Source organism: Thalassophryne amazonica, chromosome 6 (genome assembly GCF_902500255.1).
Source record: "Thalassophryne amazonica chromosome 6, fThaAma1.1, whole genome shotgun sequence".
NCBI classification, from domain to species: Eukaryota; Metazoa; Chordata; class Actinopteri; order Batrachoidiformes; family Batrachoididae; genus Thalassophryne; species Thalassophryne amazonica.
Genome location: NC_047108.1, coordinates 107240596 through 107260587, shown reverse-complemented (window position 1 = coordinate 107260587; position 19992 = coordinate 107240596). Strand labels below are relative to the sequence as shown.

The window sequence follows — 19992 nt, the reverse complement described above, 5'->3', positions numbered from 1 at the left end:
CACAGTGAGAACGACTGGACAGGTATGATGTTCACCACAAAAGGGCACTTCCAGTAATCCCAAAATAATTCTCCAGCCTATCAAGTAAAATATGATCCACAGTAGGCGTGGGATGTATAAACGATATATAATCGGTTCATGGTATAAATTTGGCAGACGGTAGAGATTTAGACTCCTTCAGTCACGGTAATGCTTGTTGATAGCGTCATCGTATCTTCCACAGTGACTCTGAACGACTGGAAAAGGCTGCAGTCAGTGTTTTGGTCACAGGCTCCATCTCCACCTCGGCAGATTAAAACGTCTCCTTGTAAGAGTGTAAAATTATAATTTATTTTAACCCTCTGGAGTTGCCTGACTGAATTTGGTCATGTAAAAGTCACAAGAGCGAATTAAGCAATTGTCCCATTAAATTCACCAGACTCGGTCTGTGTTGCAATGCGTTTTAAACGTACACGCTTCAAGCTTTATATGAGTTTTTAAATTATATTAATAGCGTCGTGCAGCGGCATGAAGCTGGCTCATGGTACAGGGCGTCCTACACAGGAAGTGCCAAATTTCAAATCCACAGTAAAACAGGAAATGTTCAAATGTCAAACACTTCCTGGATTAACAGACGAGATCCCATGGAATCTTGCGGGAACTAAGTGGTAAACTCACACTCAAACAGGAAGTGCCAAATTTTCAGTCACAGTGAAACAGGAAATGTCAAATGTTGAACACTTCCTGGCCTGAGTGGAGTGACAGCGGAGAACGGGGTTTCACTGGACTCCCCTGAAATCTGATTGGATACAGACGAACAACATGTTACGGCACCACACGTCAGGTTGAAAGACCTGCATTTTGAAATTAGTCACTTTGACTGCTAGGTTCCTCCTGTCCAGTAGTTAGTGCTGTGTACCACAAAAGTTCTAATCCACCATAGTAGAAGAAGAAAAATGTTTGCTTCAGATTTGAACTGAACACGTCGTTTGAACGTCTAATCACACCAAACTTATACTGGTGAGTAAACAACCATATTTTATGCCAGAAATGAGGTCCAGGTTGTTAAAAGCAGCATTTCTCCTTTAATTTGGGTTGTCTTATATACACGTTTAAGCTAACAGACAGCAGCTGGTTCATGCTCTGTTGGCTTATTAGTGCAGCAGATAACTGAAACAATCCTTCAAATGGTGATACAAGCATCAAATTCAGCACAAATACAGCTGGAGGAAAATTAATGGAGAAACTTTAACATTTGACCCCTGTACATTCAGTCACAGATTGTCCAAACTATACCTTTTTGGAATCTTTATGATCAGGCAAATAATTTCAATTCAATTTCAGTTTCAATTAATTTTCATTTATATAGTGCCAAATCACAACAGAGTTGCATCAAGATGCTTCACACAAGTCAGGTCTAGCCTTACTAACCCCCAGAGCAACAGTGGTAAGGAAAAACTCCCTCTGAGGAGGAAACCTCAAGCAGACCAGACTCAAAGGGGTGACCCTCTGCTTGGGCCATGCTACAGACATAAATTACAGAACAATTCACAGAAACAATTCACAAAACAAATATAATGGAAATGCTGTTGGTGCACAGGACAGGGGGGTTTCCAGCACAAATACAATTCCCATCTCTGGATGGAGCTGCACCTTAAACAGAGAGAAAACACAGAACCAGGCATCAGAAAGACAAGAAATACAGTATAATTTGTCAGCATTAGACATCAAGAAAAAAAAACAAGAAATACTAAGGTGATTGCCGGCCACTAGCCCAAAGCTTCACTAAAAGACACAGTATTTAGGTAAAGCTGAGGCTGCGGCCTGCTCCGTTTCCCAATAAAATGAATTAAAAGAGTAAAAACTATACCAGTATGCTAGCTATATGAGAGGGAAAATAAGTGCATCTTAAGTCTGGACTTGAAAGTTTCCACAGAATCTGACTGTTTTATTGACACAGGGAGATCATTCCACAGAACAGGGGCACAATAAGAGAAAGCTTTGTGACCCGCAGACTTCTTATTCACCCTAGGGGCACAAAGTAGTCCTGCACCATGAGAACGCAAAGCTTGGGCCGGTACGTAAGGTTTAAATAGGTCAGCTAGGTAGGGAGGTGCCAGTCCGTGAACAATTTTATAGACTAGTAGCAGAACCTTAAAATCTGATCTCACTGGGACAGGAAGCCAGTGAAGGGATGCCAAAATGGGTGTAATGTGGTCGAACTTTCTGCTTTGTGTCAAAAGTCTGGCTGCAGCATTATGAACCAATTGGAGAGTCCTTAAGCTGGACTGTGGTAAACCAGAAAATAGAACATTGCAGTAGTCCAATCTAGAAGAGACAAACGCATGGATCAGGGTCTCAGCATCAGCCATAGACAGGATGGGACGAATCTTCGCTATATTTCGCAGGTGAAAAAAGCAGTCTTCGTAAAATTTCTAATGTGGAGGTCAAAGGACAATGTAGAATTACCCCAAGGTACCAAATTACCCCAAGGTTCCTCACTTTGTCAGTGTGATGTATGACACACGAGCCTCGGTTAAGCATTAGCTGGTCAAATTGATGCCAATGTCTCATTGGACCAAGAACCATCATTTCAGTCTTATCAGAGTTTAAAAGTAGGAAGTTTCTAGACATCCAACTTCTCACTGATGCAAGGCAATCTTCTAAGGATTTTATGTGAATGAGATTACCAGCAGTAATCGGCATATATAACTGAGTATCATCAGCATAGCAGTGAAAGGTAATCCCAAAATGTGCCCAAGGGGCGCCATATAAAGGGAGAAAAGCAGGGGGCCTAAGACGAACCCCTGTGGAACCCCAAATTTCATGTCACTAAAGTTAGAGGTAGTGTTACTGTACAAAACACAGTGAGAACGACTGGTCAAGTATGACGTCAACCATGCAAGGGCACTCCCAGTAATCCCAAAATGATTTTCCAGCCTATCAAGTAGAATATGATGATCCATGGTATCAAGCACTGAGATCTAACAGCACAGAGATCTAACAGCACCAGAACCGTAGTGGTGTCCGAATCCATCGTAAGCGGAAGATCATTCACCACTTTAGTGAGAGCCGTCTCTGTGGAATGATATTTTCTAAAAGCAGACTGCAGTGGCTCAAAGAGACTATTCTCAGTAAGATAGTCCATGAGCTGCCGTGACACCATTTTTTCCAGAATTTTAGAGCAAAATGATAGATTTGATATCGGCTGATAGTTTTTCAATACACTCGGGTCAAGATTAGGTTTCTTAAGTAATGGTTTAATCACTGCAGATTTGAAACATTTAGGAACAGATGCAGAAGTTAAAGAAAGATTAATAATTTCCAGCACAGTCGGCCCAAGAGTGGGCCACAGGTCCTTAAACAATTTTGTTGGTATAGGATCAAATAAATAGTTTCGGCAGCATGTCTTGTGAGATACTATCAAATTCTGTAAATCTAGGTAATACCTCAGTAATGGCACCCACCTCAATAGCAGGGCATAGTGGCTGGGTTAGGGCATGCTGGGATATGTTTAACCTAATGTCTTCAGTTTTCTTCTCAAAGTAATCTAGGAAATCTTGTGCTGTAAAAGGAGAGCGAACAACAGGTGGTTGTCCATGAATAATAATAGTCTAAGATAGCGTCAAAACATACCCCCCTATGATTTTTAAGGACACGTCTGCGGAAGCAGGCCACAGTCTCAACCTGATAAATTTCCCTCCCTGAAAATCGAATATCACCACAGTGGGTTTTCTGCACTAAATTCCCCACTAAGTTATTGGATTCCACATCCACATTTGTCATAAGCCTTGCAGGGTCTCTAATCCCCTGCTACTTGGCCTGCTGTAAAATCCTAATGTTACCCTTCCTGTAGAGCTCTATCAATGTTTGCAGACAAGATTGGACAACGACAATAAAACTCAGCCATCATCCATCATCCAAGACTGCGGCGCCTTCCCCAGTAGGAAAAAGGTTGTCTGGCATCAGCAAGTCATGGCGACCCCAAAACAAAGACCAGTTATCAATAAAACTAAAGCTTTGCTGTCTACCAAACTGTGCCAGCCACCTATTTAATGAAGTCAGCCTGCTAAACGCCTCATCATTACCCCAGGAGGGGAGGGGACCAGAAGCTACGAATCAATGCCAAAACATCTTTCTGGCAAGATAACAAGTCCTCTCTATATCAATTTTTGTGACTTCTGAATGCTTCATCCTGACATCATTCGTTATGTGTCGGACGCAGCCCGGAGAACCGATCAGCGTTTGAAGGACCCAGTATAAAATAAGCAGAGCACGGTACAATGGATAACAGAGTTTAATGAACATAACAGTGCTGTGAAAAATATAAAAGTGCGCGGTCTGGCGTGGTGGATTGCGGTGCGCTCCCAGCAGCGCTAACGGTCCGGAGCTAGAACTGGTTCGGACCCAAGGACCCCGCCGACACCCCCCAGGTGGCCGCGACAAACCGAGTCTGTGAAAGAAGGAATCATTATGTGAGTCCACACTCAACACACAGAGAGAACGCTCAAAGGTGCACAAACAGCAAACACTTCCTGGCTTAATTACTAATCTGCTTCCCACCCTGCAGGCATGGAACATCCAGTTCACAAACTCACTGCAGCGGAAGCTGATTTAAACGACCAACATACAGCTCAATATAATAAGGTGTGAGGGACACCACATTTACTGACTGTATAAATGTTAGTCACAAAATCTAACGTACCTCAGGAAGTGTGCTGACGAGCATGAGACCTCACCCTCTCCTCTTTCACAGACCATGCATCAAACCTGGACGTTCTCTGCATCCACTGATGATGAGATGGCTCCCGAGACGACGATCTCACCCGTCTGGTCACAAGGTCGAGTCTCTGGCAAAAACACACTGTGTACTCCAGTCTTAAATGCCACCATGTTCCAATCCATGTAGATGCACCACAGCTGTGAGTCCTGATGAGCCGCAGGTGATCAGGGTGAGGTCCTGATAAACTCAGCTACACAGCCACTCAGTCCCACATGCAAGCCACCTGGAAGGAAAAACAAAAGACAGAAACAAAAAGGCAGCCAGGCCCCCTAGCCATACAACAATCATTGGCACCGACGTGAATAACTATGTGACTGTATCTCATGTCATGTTTCTTAGTCTGTCTACCCTTCTGCAGCGTCAGCAGCCTGAGGTGGCAGGCAATGTCAGGAGCTATAGCCCCAGGAATACTCTAAGAGGTCAGTAGGTCACATTGTTTTTCCTATTTTTATGCTCATACGGCCAAAGCTACAGCTACAGAAGCCTATAAGTAAAACAAAATAAAGTTGAAAGTCTACACTTCAAACCCAGCTTGATTATTTAATTTCAACTTTGTTGTGGTGGTTTACAGAAGCAAGTTGTAAACATTGTCTCACTGTCCGAAATACGAGGTCTGTCCAAAAAGTATCGGACCTTTTTATTTTTTGCAAAAACCATATGGATTTGAATCACGTGATTGCATCAGCCAAGCTTGAACCTTTGTGCGCATGCGTGAGTGTTTTCACGCCTGTCGGTTGCGTCATTCGCCTGTGAGCAGGCTTTGTGTGAGCAGTGGTCCACCCCTCTCGTCGGATTTTTATTGCGAATAAATGTCTGAACGATTTGGAGCTTTGCTGCATCAATTTTTTTCCAGAAACTGTGAGAGACCTCCAGGTGGACACCGTTCGGAAAATTAATATGGCTTTTCACATTCCACTGTTACAGGAGTTTTTTTCATGGAAAGAAAAGCGGAGGGACACGCCACGGAGCAGTTCATTACGCGGCACAAAACCACCTCTGTGTTGGTCTCACAGGACGGCTTTCAGGTGGATTTCAGACGGCTGTCGGTGGGTTTTCAGTCGTGTGACTAACCGAGAAATTGTGCATGAGCTGGACATGCCAGAACATGTCCTGTGAGGCTTCATCATGGTGTTGCTTTGTGCCATGCGGCTCCACCGCAACGTGCGGAATTCCTCCGCTCCTCTTTCCATGACAAAACCTCCTGTAACAGTGGAATGTGCCGTTCATTTCTAAACTGGACGCTGTCTTGATCCGGTATGTCGTCTGACTAGCACAGGAATTGTGAAAAGACGTGGACATCAGCACTTTTTCGGCACATTGAGACAGACGTGCAGAGGAGTTCCGCGTGTCGCGGTGGAGCCACATGGCGCAAAGCAACGCCGTGATGAAGCCTCACAGGACATGTTCTGGCATGTCCAGCTCATGCACAATTTCTCGGTTAGTCACACGACTGAAAACCCACCGACAGCCATCTGAAATCCACCTGAAAGCCATCCTGTGAGACCAACACGGAGGTGGTTTTGTGCCGCGTAATGAACTGCTCCGTGGCGTGTCCCTCCGCTTTTCTTTCCATGAAAAAAACTCCTGTAACAATGGAATGTGCCGAAAAAGTGCTGATGTCCACGCCTTCTGCCTTTTTGTGAAAGTCAGACGACGTCCCGGATCAACAAAGCCTTCACGTTGGAAATGATCTGGTTGTTTCAGCGGGATGTGAGCCTGTCGATCGGCGCTGGGAGCGCGGCGCGCTCTCAGCAGTTGTGGGCCATCCTTAAAGCAGCAGTAACACTCCTTAATCTGTGTAATCCCCACAAAATCGTCCCTGAAAGCCATATTAATTTTACGAACGGTGTCTACCTGGAGGTCTCTCACAGTTTCTGGAAAAAAATTGATACATCAAAGCTCCAAATCATTCAGACATTTATTCGCAATAAAAATCTGACGAGAGGTGTGGACCACTGCTCACACAAAGCCTGCTCACAGGCGAATGATGCAACCGACAGGCGTGAAAAAACTCAGGCATGTGCACGAAGGTTCAAGCTTGGCTGATGCAATCACACGTGATTCAAATCCATATGGTTTTTGCAAAAAATAAAAAGGTCTGATACTTTTTGGACATACCTCGTACACTCAAATAAAATTCACATCAGTATGTTCACCTACTTTTGGTAGTGGTTTCAGGTAGACTCCCAAGAAAAGCAGTGTAATCAGGATGACCACCATCACGGACAGGTTAGCAATCTATAAAAGACAGCAGCAGAGTTGTTTGCAGTTGGTTAGTGCTAAATTTCCAGTGTTAAGACATTTCAATGTTGACTGTTTAGGTTTGGTGTTCATTTCAACTGAATTTACACCTCACTGGTGTTACCCCTTGAAGGGCATATCTCACATCAATCAGCACTATCTTTTAAAAAATTATACAGTATACCAGATTATTAATCATGACTTCCACTTCTGCAAGTCCTGATGTAGTTGATAAAAATAAAATTAGCCAGACAGCATCTGAAAAATGCACAGAGATTCAGAGCTGTTTTAAGCCATAAAGGTGATGTAACCTCAGGTGCTGACTGTTAGCTGTCTGAAGGTCACTCCACCTGTATTCAGATACAGTCCACTTCATGTTTTACTCCAGTACACACAGTCAATCCAGGTTATTTTTGTCTCCAGTTGTAATATGACTTTAATATGGCTTTAATTTGGTTTTCAAATTAAATATTTGTATTTTACGATCAACATTTGTCTGTTGAGCTTGGGACTCCGGTGAGGGTGGTCGTATCTCCTCCTCTCTCCTCTGTCTTTGCTTCAACCTTCAAAGTCCCTACTTCTGTGAATTCTTCAAACTATATTTGGATTAACCATGGAATTGATCAGCTGGTCTCTGAACGCTATTGACACCATTTGTTCAACAAGAAATTCAGTGCTGGGGAACCCTGCATACCCAGATGGAACCTACCCTGCGAGATATGTCCTCGACACCTGGGAGAAGTGGCATGTTGCGTGCTTGGTACCACTCTCTGTGTAGGATGTCGAATACTTATTTATATTTGGTTTTATTGGAGAAGGGCTGTTGCTTATTGGTGTATGTGCTGCCCTGACCTACCGGAGAATTGGAAAAACGGCTGCTACCAGAACCATGACCCCTCACCTGTCCATCATGATTAATGATGGATAGGCGATACAGTCTCAGACTGCGTTAACCCTTGAACTAAGATGTAAGTTGGAAAACATAATGTACACCTTGCAAAGGAAGATGTCGGAGACCAGGGAATTCTCATAAATTGAATTTGGTCGGTCAGAGGAGCTGCAAATGTGTTTTTCTGCTCAACCCTAAACATGGCAGGCTTATCAGCCTCTGAAGGTCAAAACGCCCCGCTGTTTTTCTCCAGAAGAATTTCTACAGCCTTGGTGAACCATTCAGATCTTTATCTTCTGCTGTCCCCAACAGTCTGATGTTGTCAAGGCAACTCCAGACATTATGCACACACTGACAGAAACTGATACAAACTCATCTATCTGATACAAACTCATCTTCATAAATGACGCATGCCACCTCTCTCTCCCCCTCCCCTACCACCCACCCTTTGCCTCCACCCTGCTGCTCCCCCCAAGCTTGCAGCTGCAAGGGGCACTGCTGCAACTCCCCCCCCCCCCCCCCCCCCCCACACACACACACACACACACTCACAGTGCATCAGTTCAGATGATGGACTGTCTTAAAGTTTAGCGTACATCAGCAATCAAATGTATATTTATGGTTGTTTTAATTCTGATATGTGCCATTATTACGTTCAACTTTTAATAATTGTGGATTCATTGTATCTTTGTCTGAGGTGACTGGGTGTGAAGACGTTTTGCTGCACTTGTCATGACAATAAATCTATCTATCTATCTATCTATCTGTCTGTCTGTCTGTCTGTCTGTCTGTCGCTGCCTCTTTGTAAACCCACAGTGTGTTCAGAAAAAACAAAGCAACAAAAAAAATAAAACATCAGATACGTCTCAATAAGACTGAATGATAGTGATTCCATTCCTTGAAAGTGGTGTCTCTGATTTCACTCCTGTTGTGTTCACACACAGAACCATGTGCAATTCCACTGTGTGGCACTGTCTTTTCTTCACAAGAAAACAGCGTTCCTCTACACCCTCCTTTGGACTTCTCCTGGTGGCTTTGCTTAGCTTAGCCATCGGTTTAGCTCATCTTAGCCAATAACGCGAAACATCTGGATGCTAGTCTATGTCACAGTTCTCCTGTTAACAGCGATAACTCATTGTACGACTGTCCAACTCATGATCATAGAAGCGGGTTCCTCAGGGAGACTCACCGGCATCCAGCACATAGCATCTTAGCTTAACTTCGTGTGACACAACGCTGCAGCACAAACCACAAACACGGCTGATTCCACAAGGCAACATGCTTTGTTAGAGTTCACAAAGGTAAAGGATAACCGTGGTTAGATCCGTTTTTGAAGACCATTCTCACATTCTGGTTGGCTTCACCTCTGCTCTGTCCCAGCTGGACTTGTTAAAAAACCTCTCATTTTCCTCCTCAGAATATTACCTTGGGAAAATCTATCCATCTAATTTGCAACAATAGTCGTGTGACTTCATCCTTGCAAAACACACATTTTAACAGTTTTGACGTATTCATTATCAAAGCACATAAAAAACAGATTTCACGCTGTAAAAAAATTATGACTTCCCCCATTAATTTTCGGGGTGTGGGCGGAGATAATGTCACCAAAGTTCATATTCCTGACAACTTGAGGTTTCTGAGCATTTATCACAAGCAGAGAAATCAAGCTAATTTTCCCATGTTTATGACTTAATTTCTAGGTGCATATGACATCAAAAATAAAATGAAATACATCAATATTTTCATGAGTCTTTATTTATTTATCATAGTCATTTCATTTGACATTTTATTTACTGGTGATGCACACTTTAATATTAGATGTGCATTACACAGTGTTAATTCAACTCTGTACTGTTTATAATTAAATGACAAATGATGGGATAAAGTAATCTGTTATCTGTGGTCATCTCTTGGAAGGGCCACTGAGTCATAACCAGTAAGCTGTAGGTTTGAACTGTGCCTACAGTCTGTTTCTGTGGAGTCTGGGTTTTATCAGGTCTATGTTGCCACAGTTCGAACATAGGTTACTAAAAAACACATTTACAACCTTGATTCAGAAAAAAGTTGGGACGTATGGAAAATGCAAATTTAAAAAACAGCAATTATTACCCGAGGCCATCAAATATGGTCATTGGGCATTGCGAATACTTTGCGTCCCTCCATCCGTCTGTCTGTGTGTCTGTGCTCAGCATAAGTCCAGTCCTATTACTGCCAGAGTCTTCAAATTCACAGGGAACATTCTTGGGACACAGTCCTTGGCCAAGTTCAAATATGGCTGACCTATTTTAAGAGGTATTTTAAGAGATTAAAAGGTCACATTTTGTTTCAATCTGTTCCATTTTGTGTTTGAGTGGCAGGGGTGACAGCCAATCAGAGTAGAGCTGCACCGTGACATCAGTGGCTGGTCTCTCCAAAACCACTTAGTTTTGTGTGTTTATATACATATCTATCATATATTATGTAAAAGCTAGAGAGAAATAAACACTTCTAAACCTGAAAACGCTGCTTTTGGAACCTAACTTGTAAATAACCTAACTTATTTACAAGACATTTCACAGACTTAGCATGGTGACATCACAGGCTGGTAGCTGGTTGCAAAACTCTGTTTCGTTTGTGTGTAAATGTAACCTATTTGTTATATATTCTGTAGAAGCTAGTGAGAATGAACACTTCTAAAATTGAAAACACTGTTTCTGTAACCTGATAACACCTTTAGAGTCATTTACACGGCATTTTGTGGATGTTAGCATCCATGCTAACTTCCAGGAACTCAGAGCTAATTTGCTATGGAGTTATTTGTCTCATTAATATCTGCAAATGCACAGAGGATCAGTGGTGGGCACAGCTAAATGAAAATTTAGCTTCGATAACAGCTAATCCGCTAACTGAAACGTTAACTTTTTTAATGCTAAACTGCTAAAAAATTAGCATAAGTTACAGCTAAATGCTAACCTTTAGTATTGACTCAGTACACTGTCAGCTACTGGTAGCCAGTTTCGAGTTTAAGCACCGCAGGGGCTTCTGAGGAAATTCAAAGGCAATCACAAACCTGAAACAACCAAGTCAGGGCTTTTGTCTTTATTCACCCTGTCAGCTGCAGCAAAGACATGTCACTTACTTTTCACACACAACAATACAGACGGTGGCAGGAGACATCAAATGCAAAGCACTTTTCACTCATGGTTTCATTTATAAAAAACTAATTCTGGACAGTTTATCAACATTAACAGTAGCTCTGTCATTTTTACAAAGTGAAAATATCACACATATATTTTAAAGTAATGTGCTAATTCTGAAGGTTTGAGCGTGAACCAACACACGCACCAAATGGCATTATGGGAAATCTGTCTCCTCCAACTCCCACCCCCAAGGTCAAAATCCATAGAACACAGTGCTGTCAGTTTGTTTGTGCAATGTTCATGTCTAGTTCACAAGATGTATGCATGCCACAGACATTGCACACAACAATATTTCCTTTGTGCTCCTTGAATGGGATCTAGTGGAGGTACACATCCGTGACACAGTCAGGACATGCTGGAAGAAGAGAACGCTCATATTAACGTTATATTTTTACGTCCATTATGGCCCCCGAATTGTGGACGATGTGTGGACGAAAACTGCGAAACAGCACAAAACAGTTCGAAATTAGCACACCATGAAACCGCACCGACGAGCAGGCATGCACGACGCCAGCACGATGGTTCGTGCACGCGAAGGTGTCTGTCGAGCAGGAACAGCAGCTCACGCTGCTGCAGCTGCTCTCATTGGGCCTCATGTATCAACGTTGCATACGGCGATATTTGAGCGTATATGGGGTGTACGCCAAAACGGCTGCACTACTTGGCATTTATCAATGTGGTTGTTGGCGTACATTGCGCTGAAAATATACACCAGGTCGAGAGGTGGTGTAAATATATACCAAAATGAACCAGCGCTGGAATCCACATAAAACTGAAGATGATCAACATGATAAACAGTGCCATTATACAAATCAATGCATATGTTACATAAATAACACTTTCCTGATTATACTACATAATAATCAATACAAATCCCGCCTTTGCGGGATTGTTATGGAGCACGATCCATGGTCACAGCGCAGACAGGAAGGAAAGCGCTGCTCGCCTTTTTCTCCAGACTTCGAGCCTGGAGCCAGAGCAGAGCTGAGCTTAACTTCATGTGGTGTGATCGTTTTAGACTATGAAATTGATAATAACAACTGTAGTTTCGTCATTCCCTTAATTCGCCCGTGCTGCAACAAGGTTTTGTCGTCTCCATTCGGTTGTCACAATAAAATAAATACAGAAATACATTTAAAAAATAAAGAAATTTGACAGATTAGGCGTGTCTTATTAATTGAGCGAGCAAATATCCACATGTCAAGAATTATCGACATGTGAAAAGAGAATACAGTGGTCCCTCGCTATAATGCCGTTCACCTGTCGTGGCCTCGGAGTCTCGCGGAGTATTTAGTCCAATTTTGCATGCCTTTGTTTTTACAGTGTTCTGTGTTCTGCGTATCTGTTTATAAGAATCTTGTTGCCCAGAAGAGAAAAGAGCGCCAACAACTACTCATAACTGTGTTTGTCACACGGAAACAAACACCTGCAGCCAGGTGTGAGTGGGAAAGGGCGCAGCGCCAGGACGCAGAGGCCCGATCTGTGAAATATTGGTCAGTCACTATTAATAATTTCTTATGTGTCCAACCTCGTTCGTTGATCGTTAAAATGAATTCGTTAGTTCTAAATGCCATCATAATTATTTATAGGAAAACGTTCTATTTTTATTTCTCAAACAAATGTTTGGGCCTGAAAACAGTTTGGTATTATTTTCCTACTAAGGTTTGAACTTTGAGAGTGTTTACACACGAGAGAAAAGTGAGAAAATGTTCATGCCTGATTGAGAAAGTGTATAAACTGTGTAGTGAGGGGTTTTACAGCTTTGAAACGTATATAATAATTGTAAAAAATAACGCTGACTACGTCGCGGTTTCACGTATTACTGGCTATTACTTTTTAGAACGTAACTCCAGCGATTAATGAGGGACCACTGTAACACTTTATTGATTATATACTACAAAACAATTGATACGACGGCCGCTTTTGACACTCTATTGGCATGCGTCGTGATTGGTGGAGTTCTTTTTCATTGCCGTCTTTCCGGCTTCCATGTCGTAAAATGAGGGTGTGTCTGAAGCGGAGTCTGAATATTTATGGGCGTGTTTATTATAATTACGATCGTTTCCACCCGCCGCATTTATCAAGATCACGTTAGGCGTACGCCAGAAATGGACAGGTGCGCACTGCTTTATACATGTCACGCCGACTTTGGTGTATTTCACGTTTACGCCGTAAATTTACGCCACAAGTGCACAACATTGATACATGAGGCCCATTGTGTTCCATGGGAGGAGCTGCACCACATCGTGCTACTGATTTTGAGGAAAATGAAATAAAAATCTGATGTATACAACCCCAATTCCAATTGTAGAAGAATTTTTAGGTCCATATTTGAACTGTGATGAACTATCAGTGTCCTGATCCGAACTGTATGTCCTCTGGTTGAACTAGCAGGTGTTCAACCCAAAAAAAGGGCTCTATTAGTCATTCAGTCTGTCAGGGGCTTTCCAAGGCCTTTTAGGTGCTTTCCCGCAGGCCACGTGCAGGGGCCTCAGGCCAGCTGCACGTGTGACTGAGGCCACGTGCGGGGGGGGGGGCCTCAGGCCAGCTGCACCTGTGGCTGAAGGTCTTTTAAAAAAATCAGTTGTAAATCCTTCATGCTTTAATGGGAGCGTTTGTCACATTGAAATAATGGCCTAACACCTGCTTAGGGTTCACTAGAGGACGCTTCCAATAGAAAACCATGTCTTGGGAATGAAATAAATAAAAAAGTTGAAGGAGGAGCGATGCCTGCGGGTCTCCAATAAATAGACGAGCGCGGTTGTCATATTCAGTCTCTCTAGAGGACTCAGTTTGTCTAAGCGCTGTGTTGAAGGCTTAAATAAACTTAAAAACTCTGTGCATTTTATCTTGCTTAAGGCTGAATTATTCTAAAGTGTGTCCTTTTCTAGCATATCACTTGCAATTAGTTTGTGTTATCTAAAAGATGACATCCTGAGAAGACTAAAGACGAGCCACGTCACAATGAAGTTGAGATGTTGTGTAAAATGAAAATAAAAACACAATACAATGATTTGCAAATCCTCTTCAACCTATATTCAATTGAATACACCACAAAGACAAGATTTAATGTTCAAACTGATGAACAGTATGGGGGCACTAACACGCCCCCATACCGTCACAAATGCTGGCTTTTAAACTTTGCTCTGGTAACAATCTGGATGGTCTTTTTTCTCTTGTGTCCAGAGGACACGACGTCCGCGATGTCCAAAAACAATCTGGGCCCAGAGAAGGTGGCGGTGTTTCTGGATGTTGCTGATGTATGGCTTTTGCTTTGCATGGTAGAGTTTTAACTTGCACTTGCAGATGTAGCAATGAACTGTTTTAACTGACAATGGTTTTCTGAAGTGTTCCTGAGCCCACGCGGTAAGATCCTTTACACAATGATGTCGGTTCATAATGCAGTGCCATCCAAGGGATCAAAGGTCACGGGCCGTCAATGTTGGTTTTTGGCCTTGCCGCTTACGTGGAGAAAGTTCTCCAGATTCTCTGAATCTTCTGATTATTTTATTTTTTCATGCAATTGTTCACAAAGTGGTGATCCTCGCCCCGTATTTGCTTGTGAATGGTTGAGCCTTTTGGAGATGCTCTTTTTATACCCAGTCATGACACTCACAATTAATGTCCTCAGTTCCCAAACGTTTATTGAGTGTTGTTAGAAGGAAAGGTGATGTAACACAGTGGTAAACATACCACTGTCCCAGCTTTTTTAAACATGTTGTAGGCATCCATTTCAAAATGAGCAAATATTTGCACAAAAACAATAAAGTTTATCAGTTTGAACATTAAATATCTTGTCTTTGAGGTGTATTCAATTGAATATATGTTGAAGAGGATTTGCAAATCATTGTATTCTGTTTTTATTTCCATTTCACACAACGTCCCAACTTCATTGGAATTGGGGTTGTAAATCAAAACCATAAGTAAAACATGCTTTCCTTTCTGGACGTCTGCCTCACGGCTGGACAAATGACTTCTGTTTTTTTTGTTGTTGTTGTTTTTTTGCAGCAGCCTGGCAGCCAGCTCCATTCTGCTGGGGTAGAGTTGAGCTCAGCTCCTCTCAGCTGTCTGACTGCTGCAAAATATGTTGCAGACAGGAACCAACATGTATGATTTTAGGGTTCACAAATGTTTTTCACCATTACAAACTATGAAAACATTAGTGAAATAAAATTTAGCGCAAGCTAATTGGTCCACTGATGTTTTTTTGAAGAAAGTTAGCTGAAAAGTTAATCCTCTAACAAAATATTTAGCTTCTCTAATTAGTAGAGGATCGTAACTGTGCCCACTACTGCCAATAATTATATTGGACATCAAGACATTTCTACTTTTTTATTTCTCTCTCATTCATGGGTGGAGTTCAACACCTGCAGAAAAGTGAATGAACACTTTGTGATTTTACACTGTGCTGTCACACCAATGTGGCATCAATTTGGTTGTAATTAACAGCACAATCTTCACATTTGCACTGATATGCCTGAACACTGGAAATTTAACAGTGATAAATTTGCTGTGTAGAATGTCTCCCATTGTTTTCCTTTTTTTTCCATTTGATGAAAGAGTGCCCCCACTGGCACTTCAGTGCAGTTAAAGACAAACAGAGGATTTGTTGGGTTTGAATGAAGGCTTACAGTCTTTGACACTTATACCTCGGCCTAAAAAACAGTTCTGAATGCTTACAGTGAGACAGCAACACTCACCTGTGATGTTCCCCCGCCACTGTCTATCGCCAAAGTGACAGACAAGACACAACTAACTGCTTGGCTCTGGAAGAAGGACCCAAAGAAATTGCTGCAGCCAAGAGCCAACATTTCCTATAAAGGGATACACAGAATTTAATTTCAAAATGTTGACTATTTTAAAACTCAAAAGAGCTCTGTTCTTTGTTTCCTTTTTACCTGGTTGGGATCCACATCATAGCCATGCAGGGCTGACAGCATCCTGCCTGAAGTGTAGACACTGACGTACCCCAATATTGCTAACGAGAAGGCAGGACCCAACATGTCGCTCCACATACTCACTTGTGGCAACACAGGTGCTTGAATCCTGAGAAATAAGTTAGTGACCTCAAAGACATAAACATTTGACAGGTTTATGTTACATTTTAAGAACTGAACCAATGATGAACTCAGATTTCATTCATGTGTGTGCTTTACCCCAAAGGGACTTCTCCCACTACATCCATATGGTAAATCTCTGGAAGATTGAGAGAACCTGAAATAGCTGTGGCCACGATCACCTTTGCAGGACAAAATGAAAGTGATTAACCTCCTCCACCAGTTCTAGATCAAATCAGGCAGAAATGAAAGTGCACTTTTGTGTACTGAAAGAAATAACTGAAGAACTTACAATAACGATGTGGACAGGAATTGGAAAAGGCAACTTATGGCGGTAGCGTTCACTCAGCTCCTTCACTGGAACCAGGACAACAATAGTGACCACAGCAAACAGTAGGGAGGCTACATTGGTCTCAAGAATGGATGTTAAAATATGAATGAAGGTCTGCCAGAAATGGATGAAAACAGAATTAAATAAGTTTGATTTACAAGCAAAGAATCGTAGGTGTAACTCTGAGTGACTTACAAAGACATCAGCTGCTGGATCTTTAAAAGGCGGCACCTTAATATCAAAAATGAACTTCAACATCCCAATGAATATCCTGATTCCAGCGGTGGTCATGAAGCCCCTGATGAAGGTTTCTGACAGATAGATGGTGATGAACCCAAGCTGTGTAAGACTGAGGCCGAGCTGTAAAGCCATGAAATGAGTCACTTACACATTAAGACAAGCTGCTTGCTGAAGTTTGGTTACAATTTATGAGGATATTTTGGGGCTGTTACCTGAATGACTCCTGTGAGGCACGCCAGCATTCCAGATATTCTCATACGGGCCTCATTCATCCTGTCTGTGTCCACTCTTGTAGCATTCAGAGTGGTATTAAAATAACTGAAGTCAGACTCTGGAGCCAACTGAAGACACACCAAACCGACCATCAAGCTGAACACGGCTACTGTACCTGATGACAGGAAATAGATTCATTGCAATATTGCAAAGAAAGCAGAGTGCAGTCAATCTGCGGTGTGAAGTTTTAGAAAGTTATCACTGTCATCATGAGAAATTGGCAAAGATGCGCCTTGATTTACCTAAAACCATCAGGTGACTTGTGCCCAAGAATAAATAAGGGAACAAGGGAAAGAAAGGAATAGAGACCGTTGATAGGTGGAAGTTCTCCCAAAAGAGCAGATGCCATTCCTGCAAAGAACGGAAATCTTTTTAACAAATATGAACTACATCATCATAAAATATGGCAAAACATCTCAACAAACAAGCCTCTGTCTGACAAGTATAAATTACAGTAGTTGGTGATGTTCTGGAGAGACATCAGAGGAAGAGGTTAGAGAAATTAACATTTTCTGAGAACTTCTCATGTGGAGAACACCACTAATTACACCAGATGTTATTTTGAGATGAAAGAAAAAGTGTGTAGCATTAGCATGCAAACACATGTTTGCAGTTGAAAGAGATTTCAACCTGGATACTGTTTTACAAGACACGTATCAAAGTGTAGGCCAGTCTAAGGGCCCAGTCATACTTAGTAGGAACGAGCAGGAATCAAGCAGAATCAGCCAGAATGGGGAAAAAAGCCAAAATTTGAGAAACATTCAGGATGGACAGATATTCCGGCAGCTGTGTATACCACCGTCACACTCGAGCACAAATGCCTTACAAATGACGATTCGAGCCACACTTGGGCAAATTCGAGCTACATTCAAACCCCTCGCACAGCATTCGTACAGCAGTCGGCACATTCATGTGAGTATGTCACATGCACTCGACACTTGTGTTGCACTCGTTTTGAAAAACAGTCGAATGGTAGTCGAGGTGCAGTCGTACCACAAACTGACTGCAGTCGTAATATTTATATGGTAATCCATACGCAAGTCAAAGAATTCAGAGAGCATTCGAATGTTTGTTCAAATTGTTTGAGCATGTTGAATCCTGGCCAAATATCTAGACCGTGCCAGCACACACCTCCCCGTCACACTAGAGCACAAATGAAGCCGAATGGCGCATGAATGGGCATTCCAAGTACAATCGGACGAGTTTGAGCTGCATTTGAAAACCTCATACAGCATTGGTGAGTGGTTCATGCTAGTTTAACAGTGTTGTTAGTGTTATTGCTTTATTGTGTTTTTGTAGTTCAATTGGTTTAGTTTTTAGATAAGAGTTATGTTGCTCTTACCATAAGTGAGTGAGTTAAGTGTTATGTTGGTACCATGAGTGAAATGTGTACTGTTTTCAATGTGTTCTGCCACCATCTCTTAAAAGCACCTGCATACAGCAGAATGCAGAAAAGACAAACATGTATGTGTGCATACAATTTTAACCACGCACAAACTGAGAGCTGACATTTGCTGTGTGGGTCAAGAATGCACGGCACCAAAACCAAGTACTGATAGGACTAATATTTTTAGAGAAGCTATATATAACAGCTAACAACAATGGACACTGATATTTACATTTTGGACTCACATGCCAAACCAGCAGGGGGCGGTAAATCATCTATATATTAAAGGCATCTACATATTGAGGCTAGAGACAGGTAATTCCAGGACACGGTGCCCTGGAATTGCCTGTCTCTAGCCTCACAGAGGAGTTTAAATGCACCAAAGTTAGGCTGAACATGACCCCAGCTGAGTCACAAGATGAAAAGATCAGAGTAGCTGCTCCCAGACTGGCAACTGGGAAGAAGTGGATCCCATCTGAGGCCGTACATCAGGCAAAATCTGATCTCAGACATAGAGACATTGCAGGCCAGGTGCAGCATGGAAGAGGTGTGTTTGCACTTGGGGCAAGTCGACCCACATGGCACAAGGCAACATCAACCCAAAGGAGAAGGCTTGTGGTTGCTCAGGTGCGGCAACAAGAGGAGGCAGACAGATGCGCAAAGGCAGTTTCACAGTCCAAACAGGGCCAGTGGACTAGCTAGGAAAACCTGGAGCATCGAAAGCTTACATGGAAGGATCTTTGGGAGATGGAAGGAAGCCAAATCAGCTTCATCATCAGAGCCACCTATGATGTTCTTCCTACAACCAAGAACTTAAGCCAGTGGTTTGGAGAAAATCCTTCTTGTGCGCTTTGCCAACCACTGCAACACTGAAGCACATGCTCACTGGCTGCAAAACCAGTTTGTCCCAAGGCTGCTATACCTGGAGACACAACCAGGTCCTATGACAACCGGCAGTCACCCTGGAAGGAAGGAGAACTACCAACAATACTCTCCCTCCACCAGTACACTCAAACACCACCTCTTTTTTAAGAGCAGGACAACTCCCAGCAAATCCATCTGCAAGGACAGAAGCGACTCTCCTTGACACTGCCTGGGACTGGAGAATGGAGGGGGTATAGCAGAGGGGGGCACACCTGAGATGCCAGGTGGCACTGTTGAGCCCTCTGGAGGTGTCGTGGGCCTTTCAACGAAACACTGATGAAGGAGGGCACCCACCTGAAGACCCCAATGAAGCGATTACCCCTACCTCATTCTAAACCAAGAGCTGATTATCAAAGGGATTGTACAACCTAGTCCTATAAGCTCAACAATTAAAAGCATGACAGTATGATTTTATTCAGTAAGTTCAATGTACGTATATAATATAATTGTAAGTTAAAAACACATAGATGACACAACAAAATGAAAACACTTTTTTCCATTGTGGTCCATTTAAAAAACCCAAATAACAAAATATAATAATAATAATAATAATAATACAGTGTGTATATGATAACAACAAGGCAGCACGATGGCTTAGTGGTTAGCACTGTTGCCTCAGAGCGAGACGGTCGTGGGTTCAATTCCCGTGGCCTTTCTGTGTGGAGTTTGCATGTTCTCCCTGTGTTTGCGTGGGTTTCCTCCGGGTGCT

At 42.5% G+C, this 19992-nt stretch overlaps 1 protein-coding gene across 1 annotated transcript in view; it reads right to left on the bottom strand.

The window, feature by feature from the left end:
- Nucleotides 1-19992, bottom strand: part of LOC117511515 (solute carrier family 26 member 9-like) — a 44692-nt gene that overhangs the window by 7591 nt on the left and 17109 nt on the right. The window contains 9 exon segments of the mRNA XM_034171527.1: nucleotides 6923-7000; nucleotides 15772-15885; nucleotides 15970-16117; nucleotides 16228-16310; nucleotides 16421-16573; nucleotides 16655-16819; nucleotides 16912-17087; nucleotides 17215-17270; nucleotides 17272-17323. Coding sequence (XP_034027418.1) covers nucleotides 6923-7000; nucleotides 15772-15885; nucleotides 15970-16117; nucleotides 16228-16310; nucleotides 16421-16573; nucleotides 16655-16819; nucleotides 16912-17087; nucleotides 17215-17270; nucleotides 17272-17323 — 1025 coding nt within the window.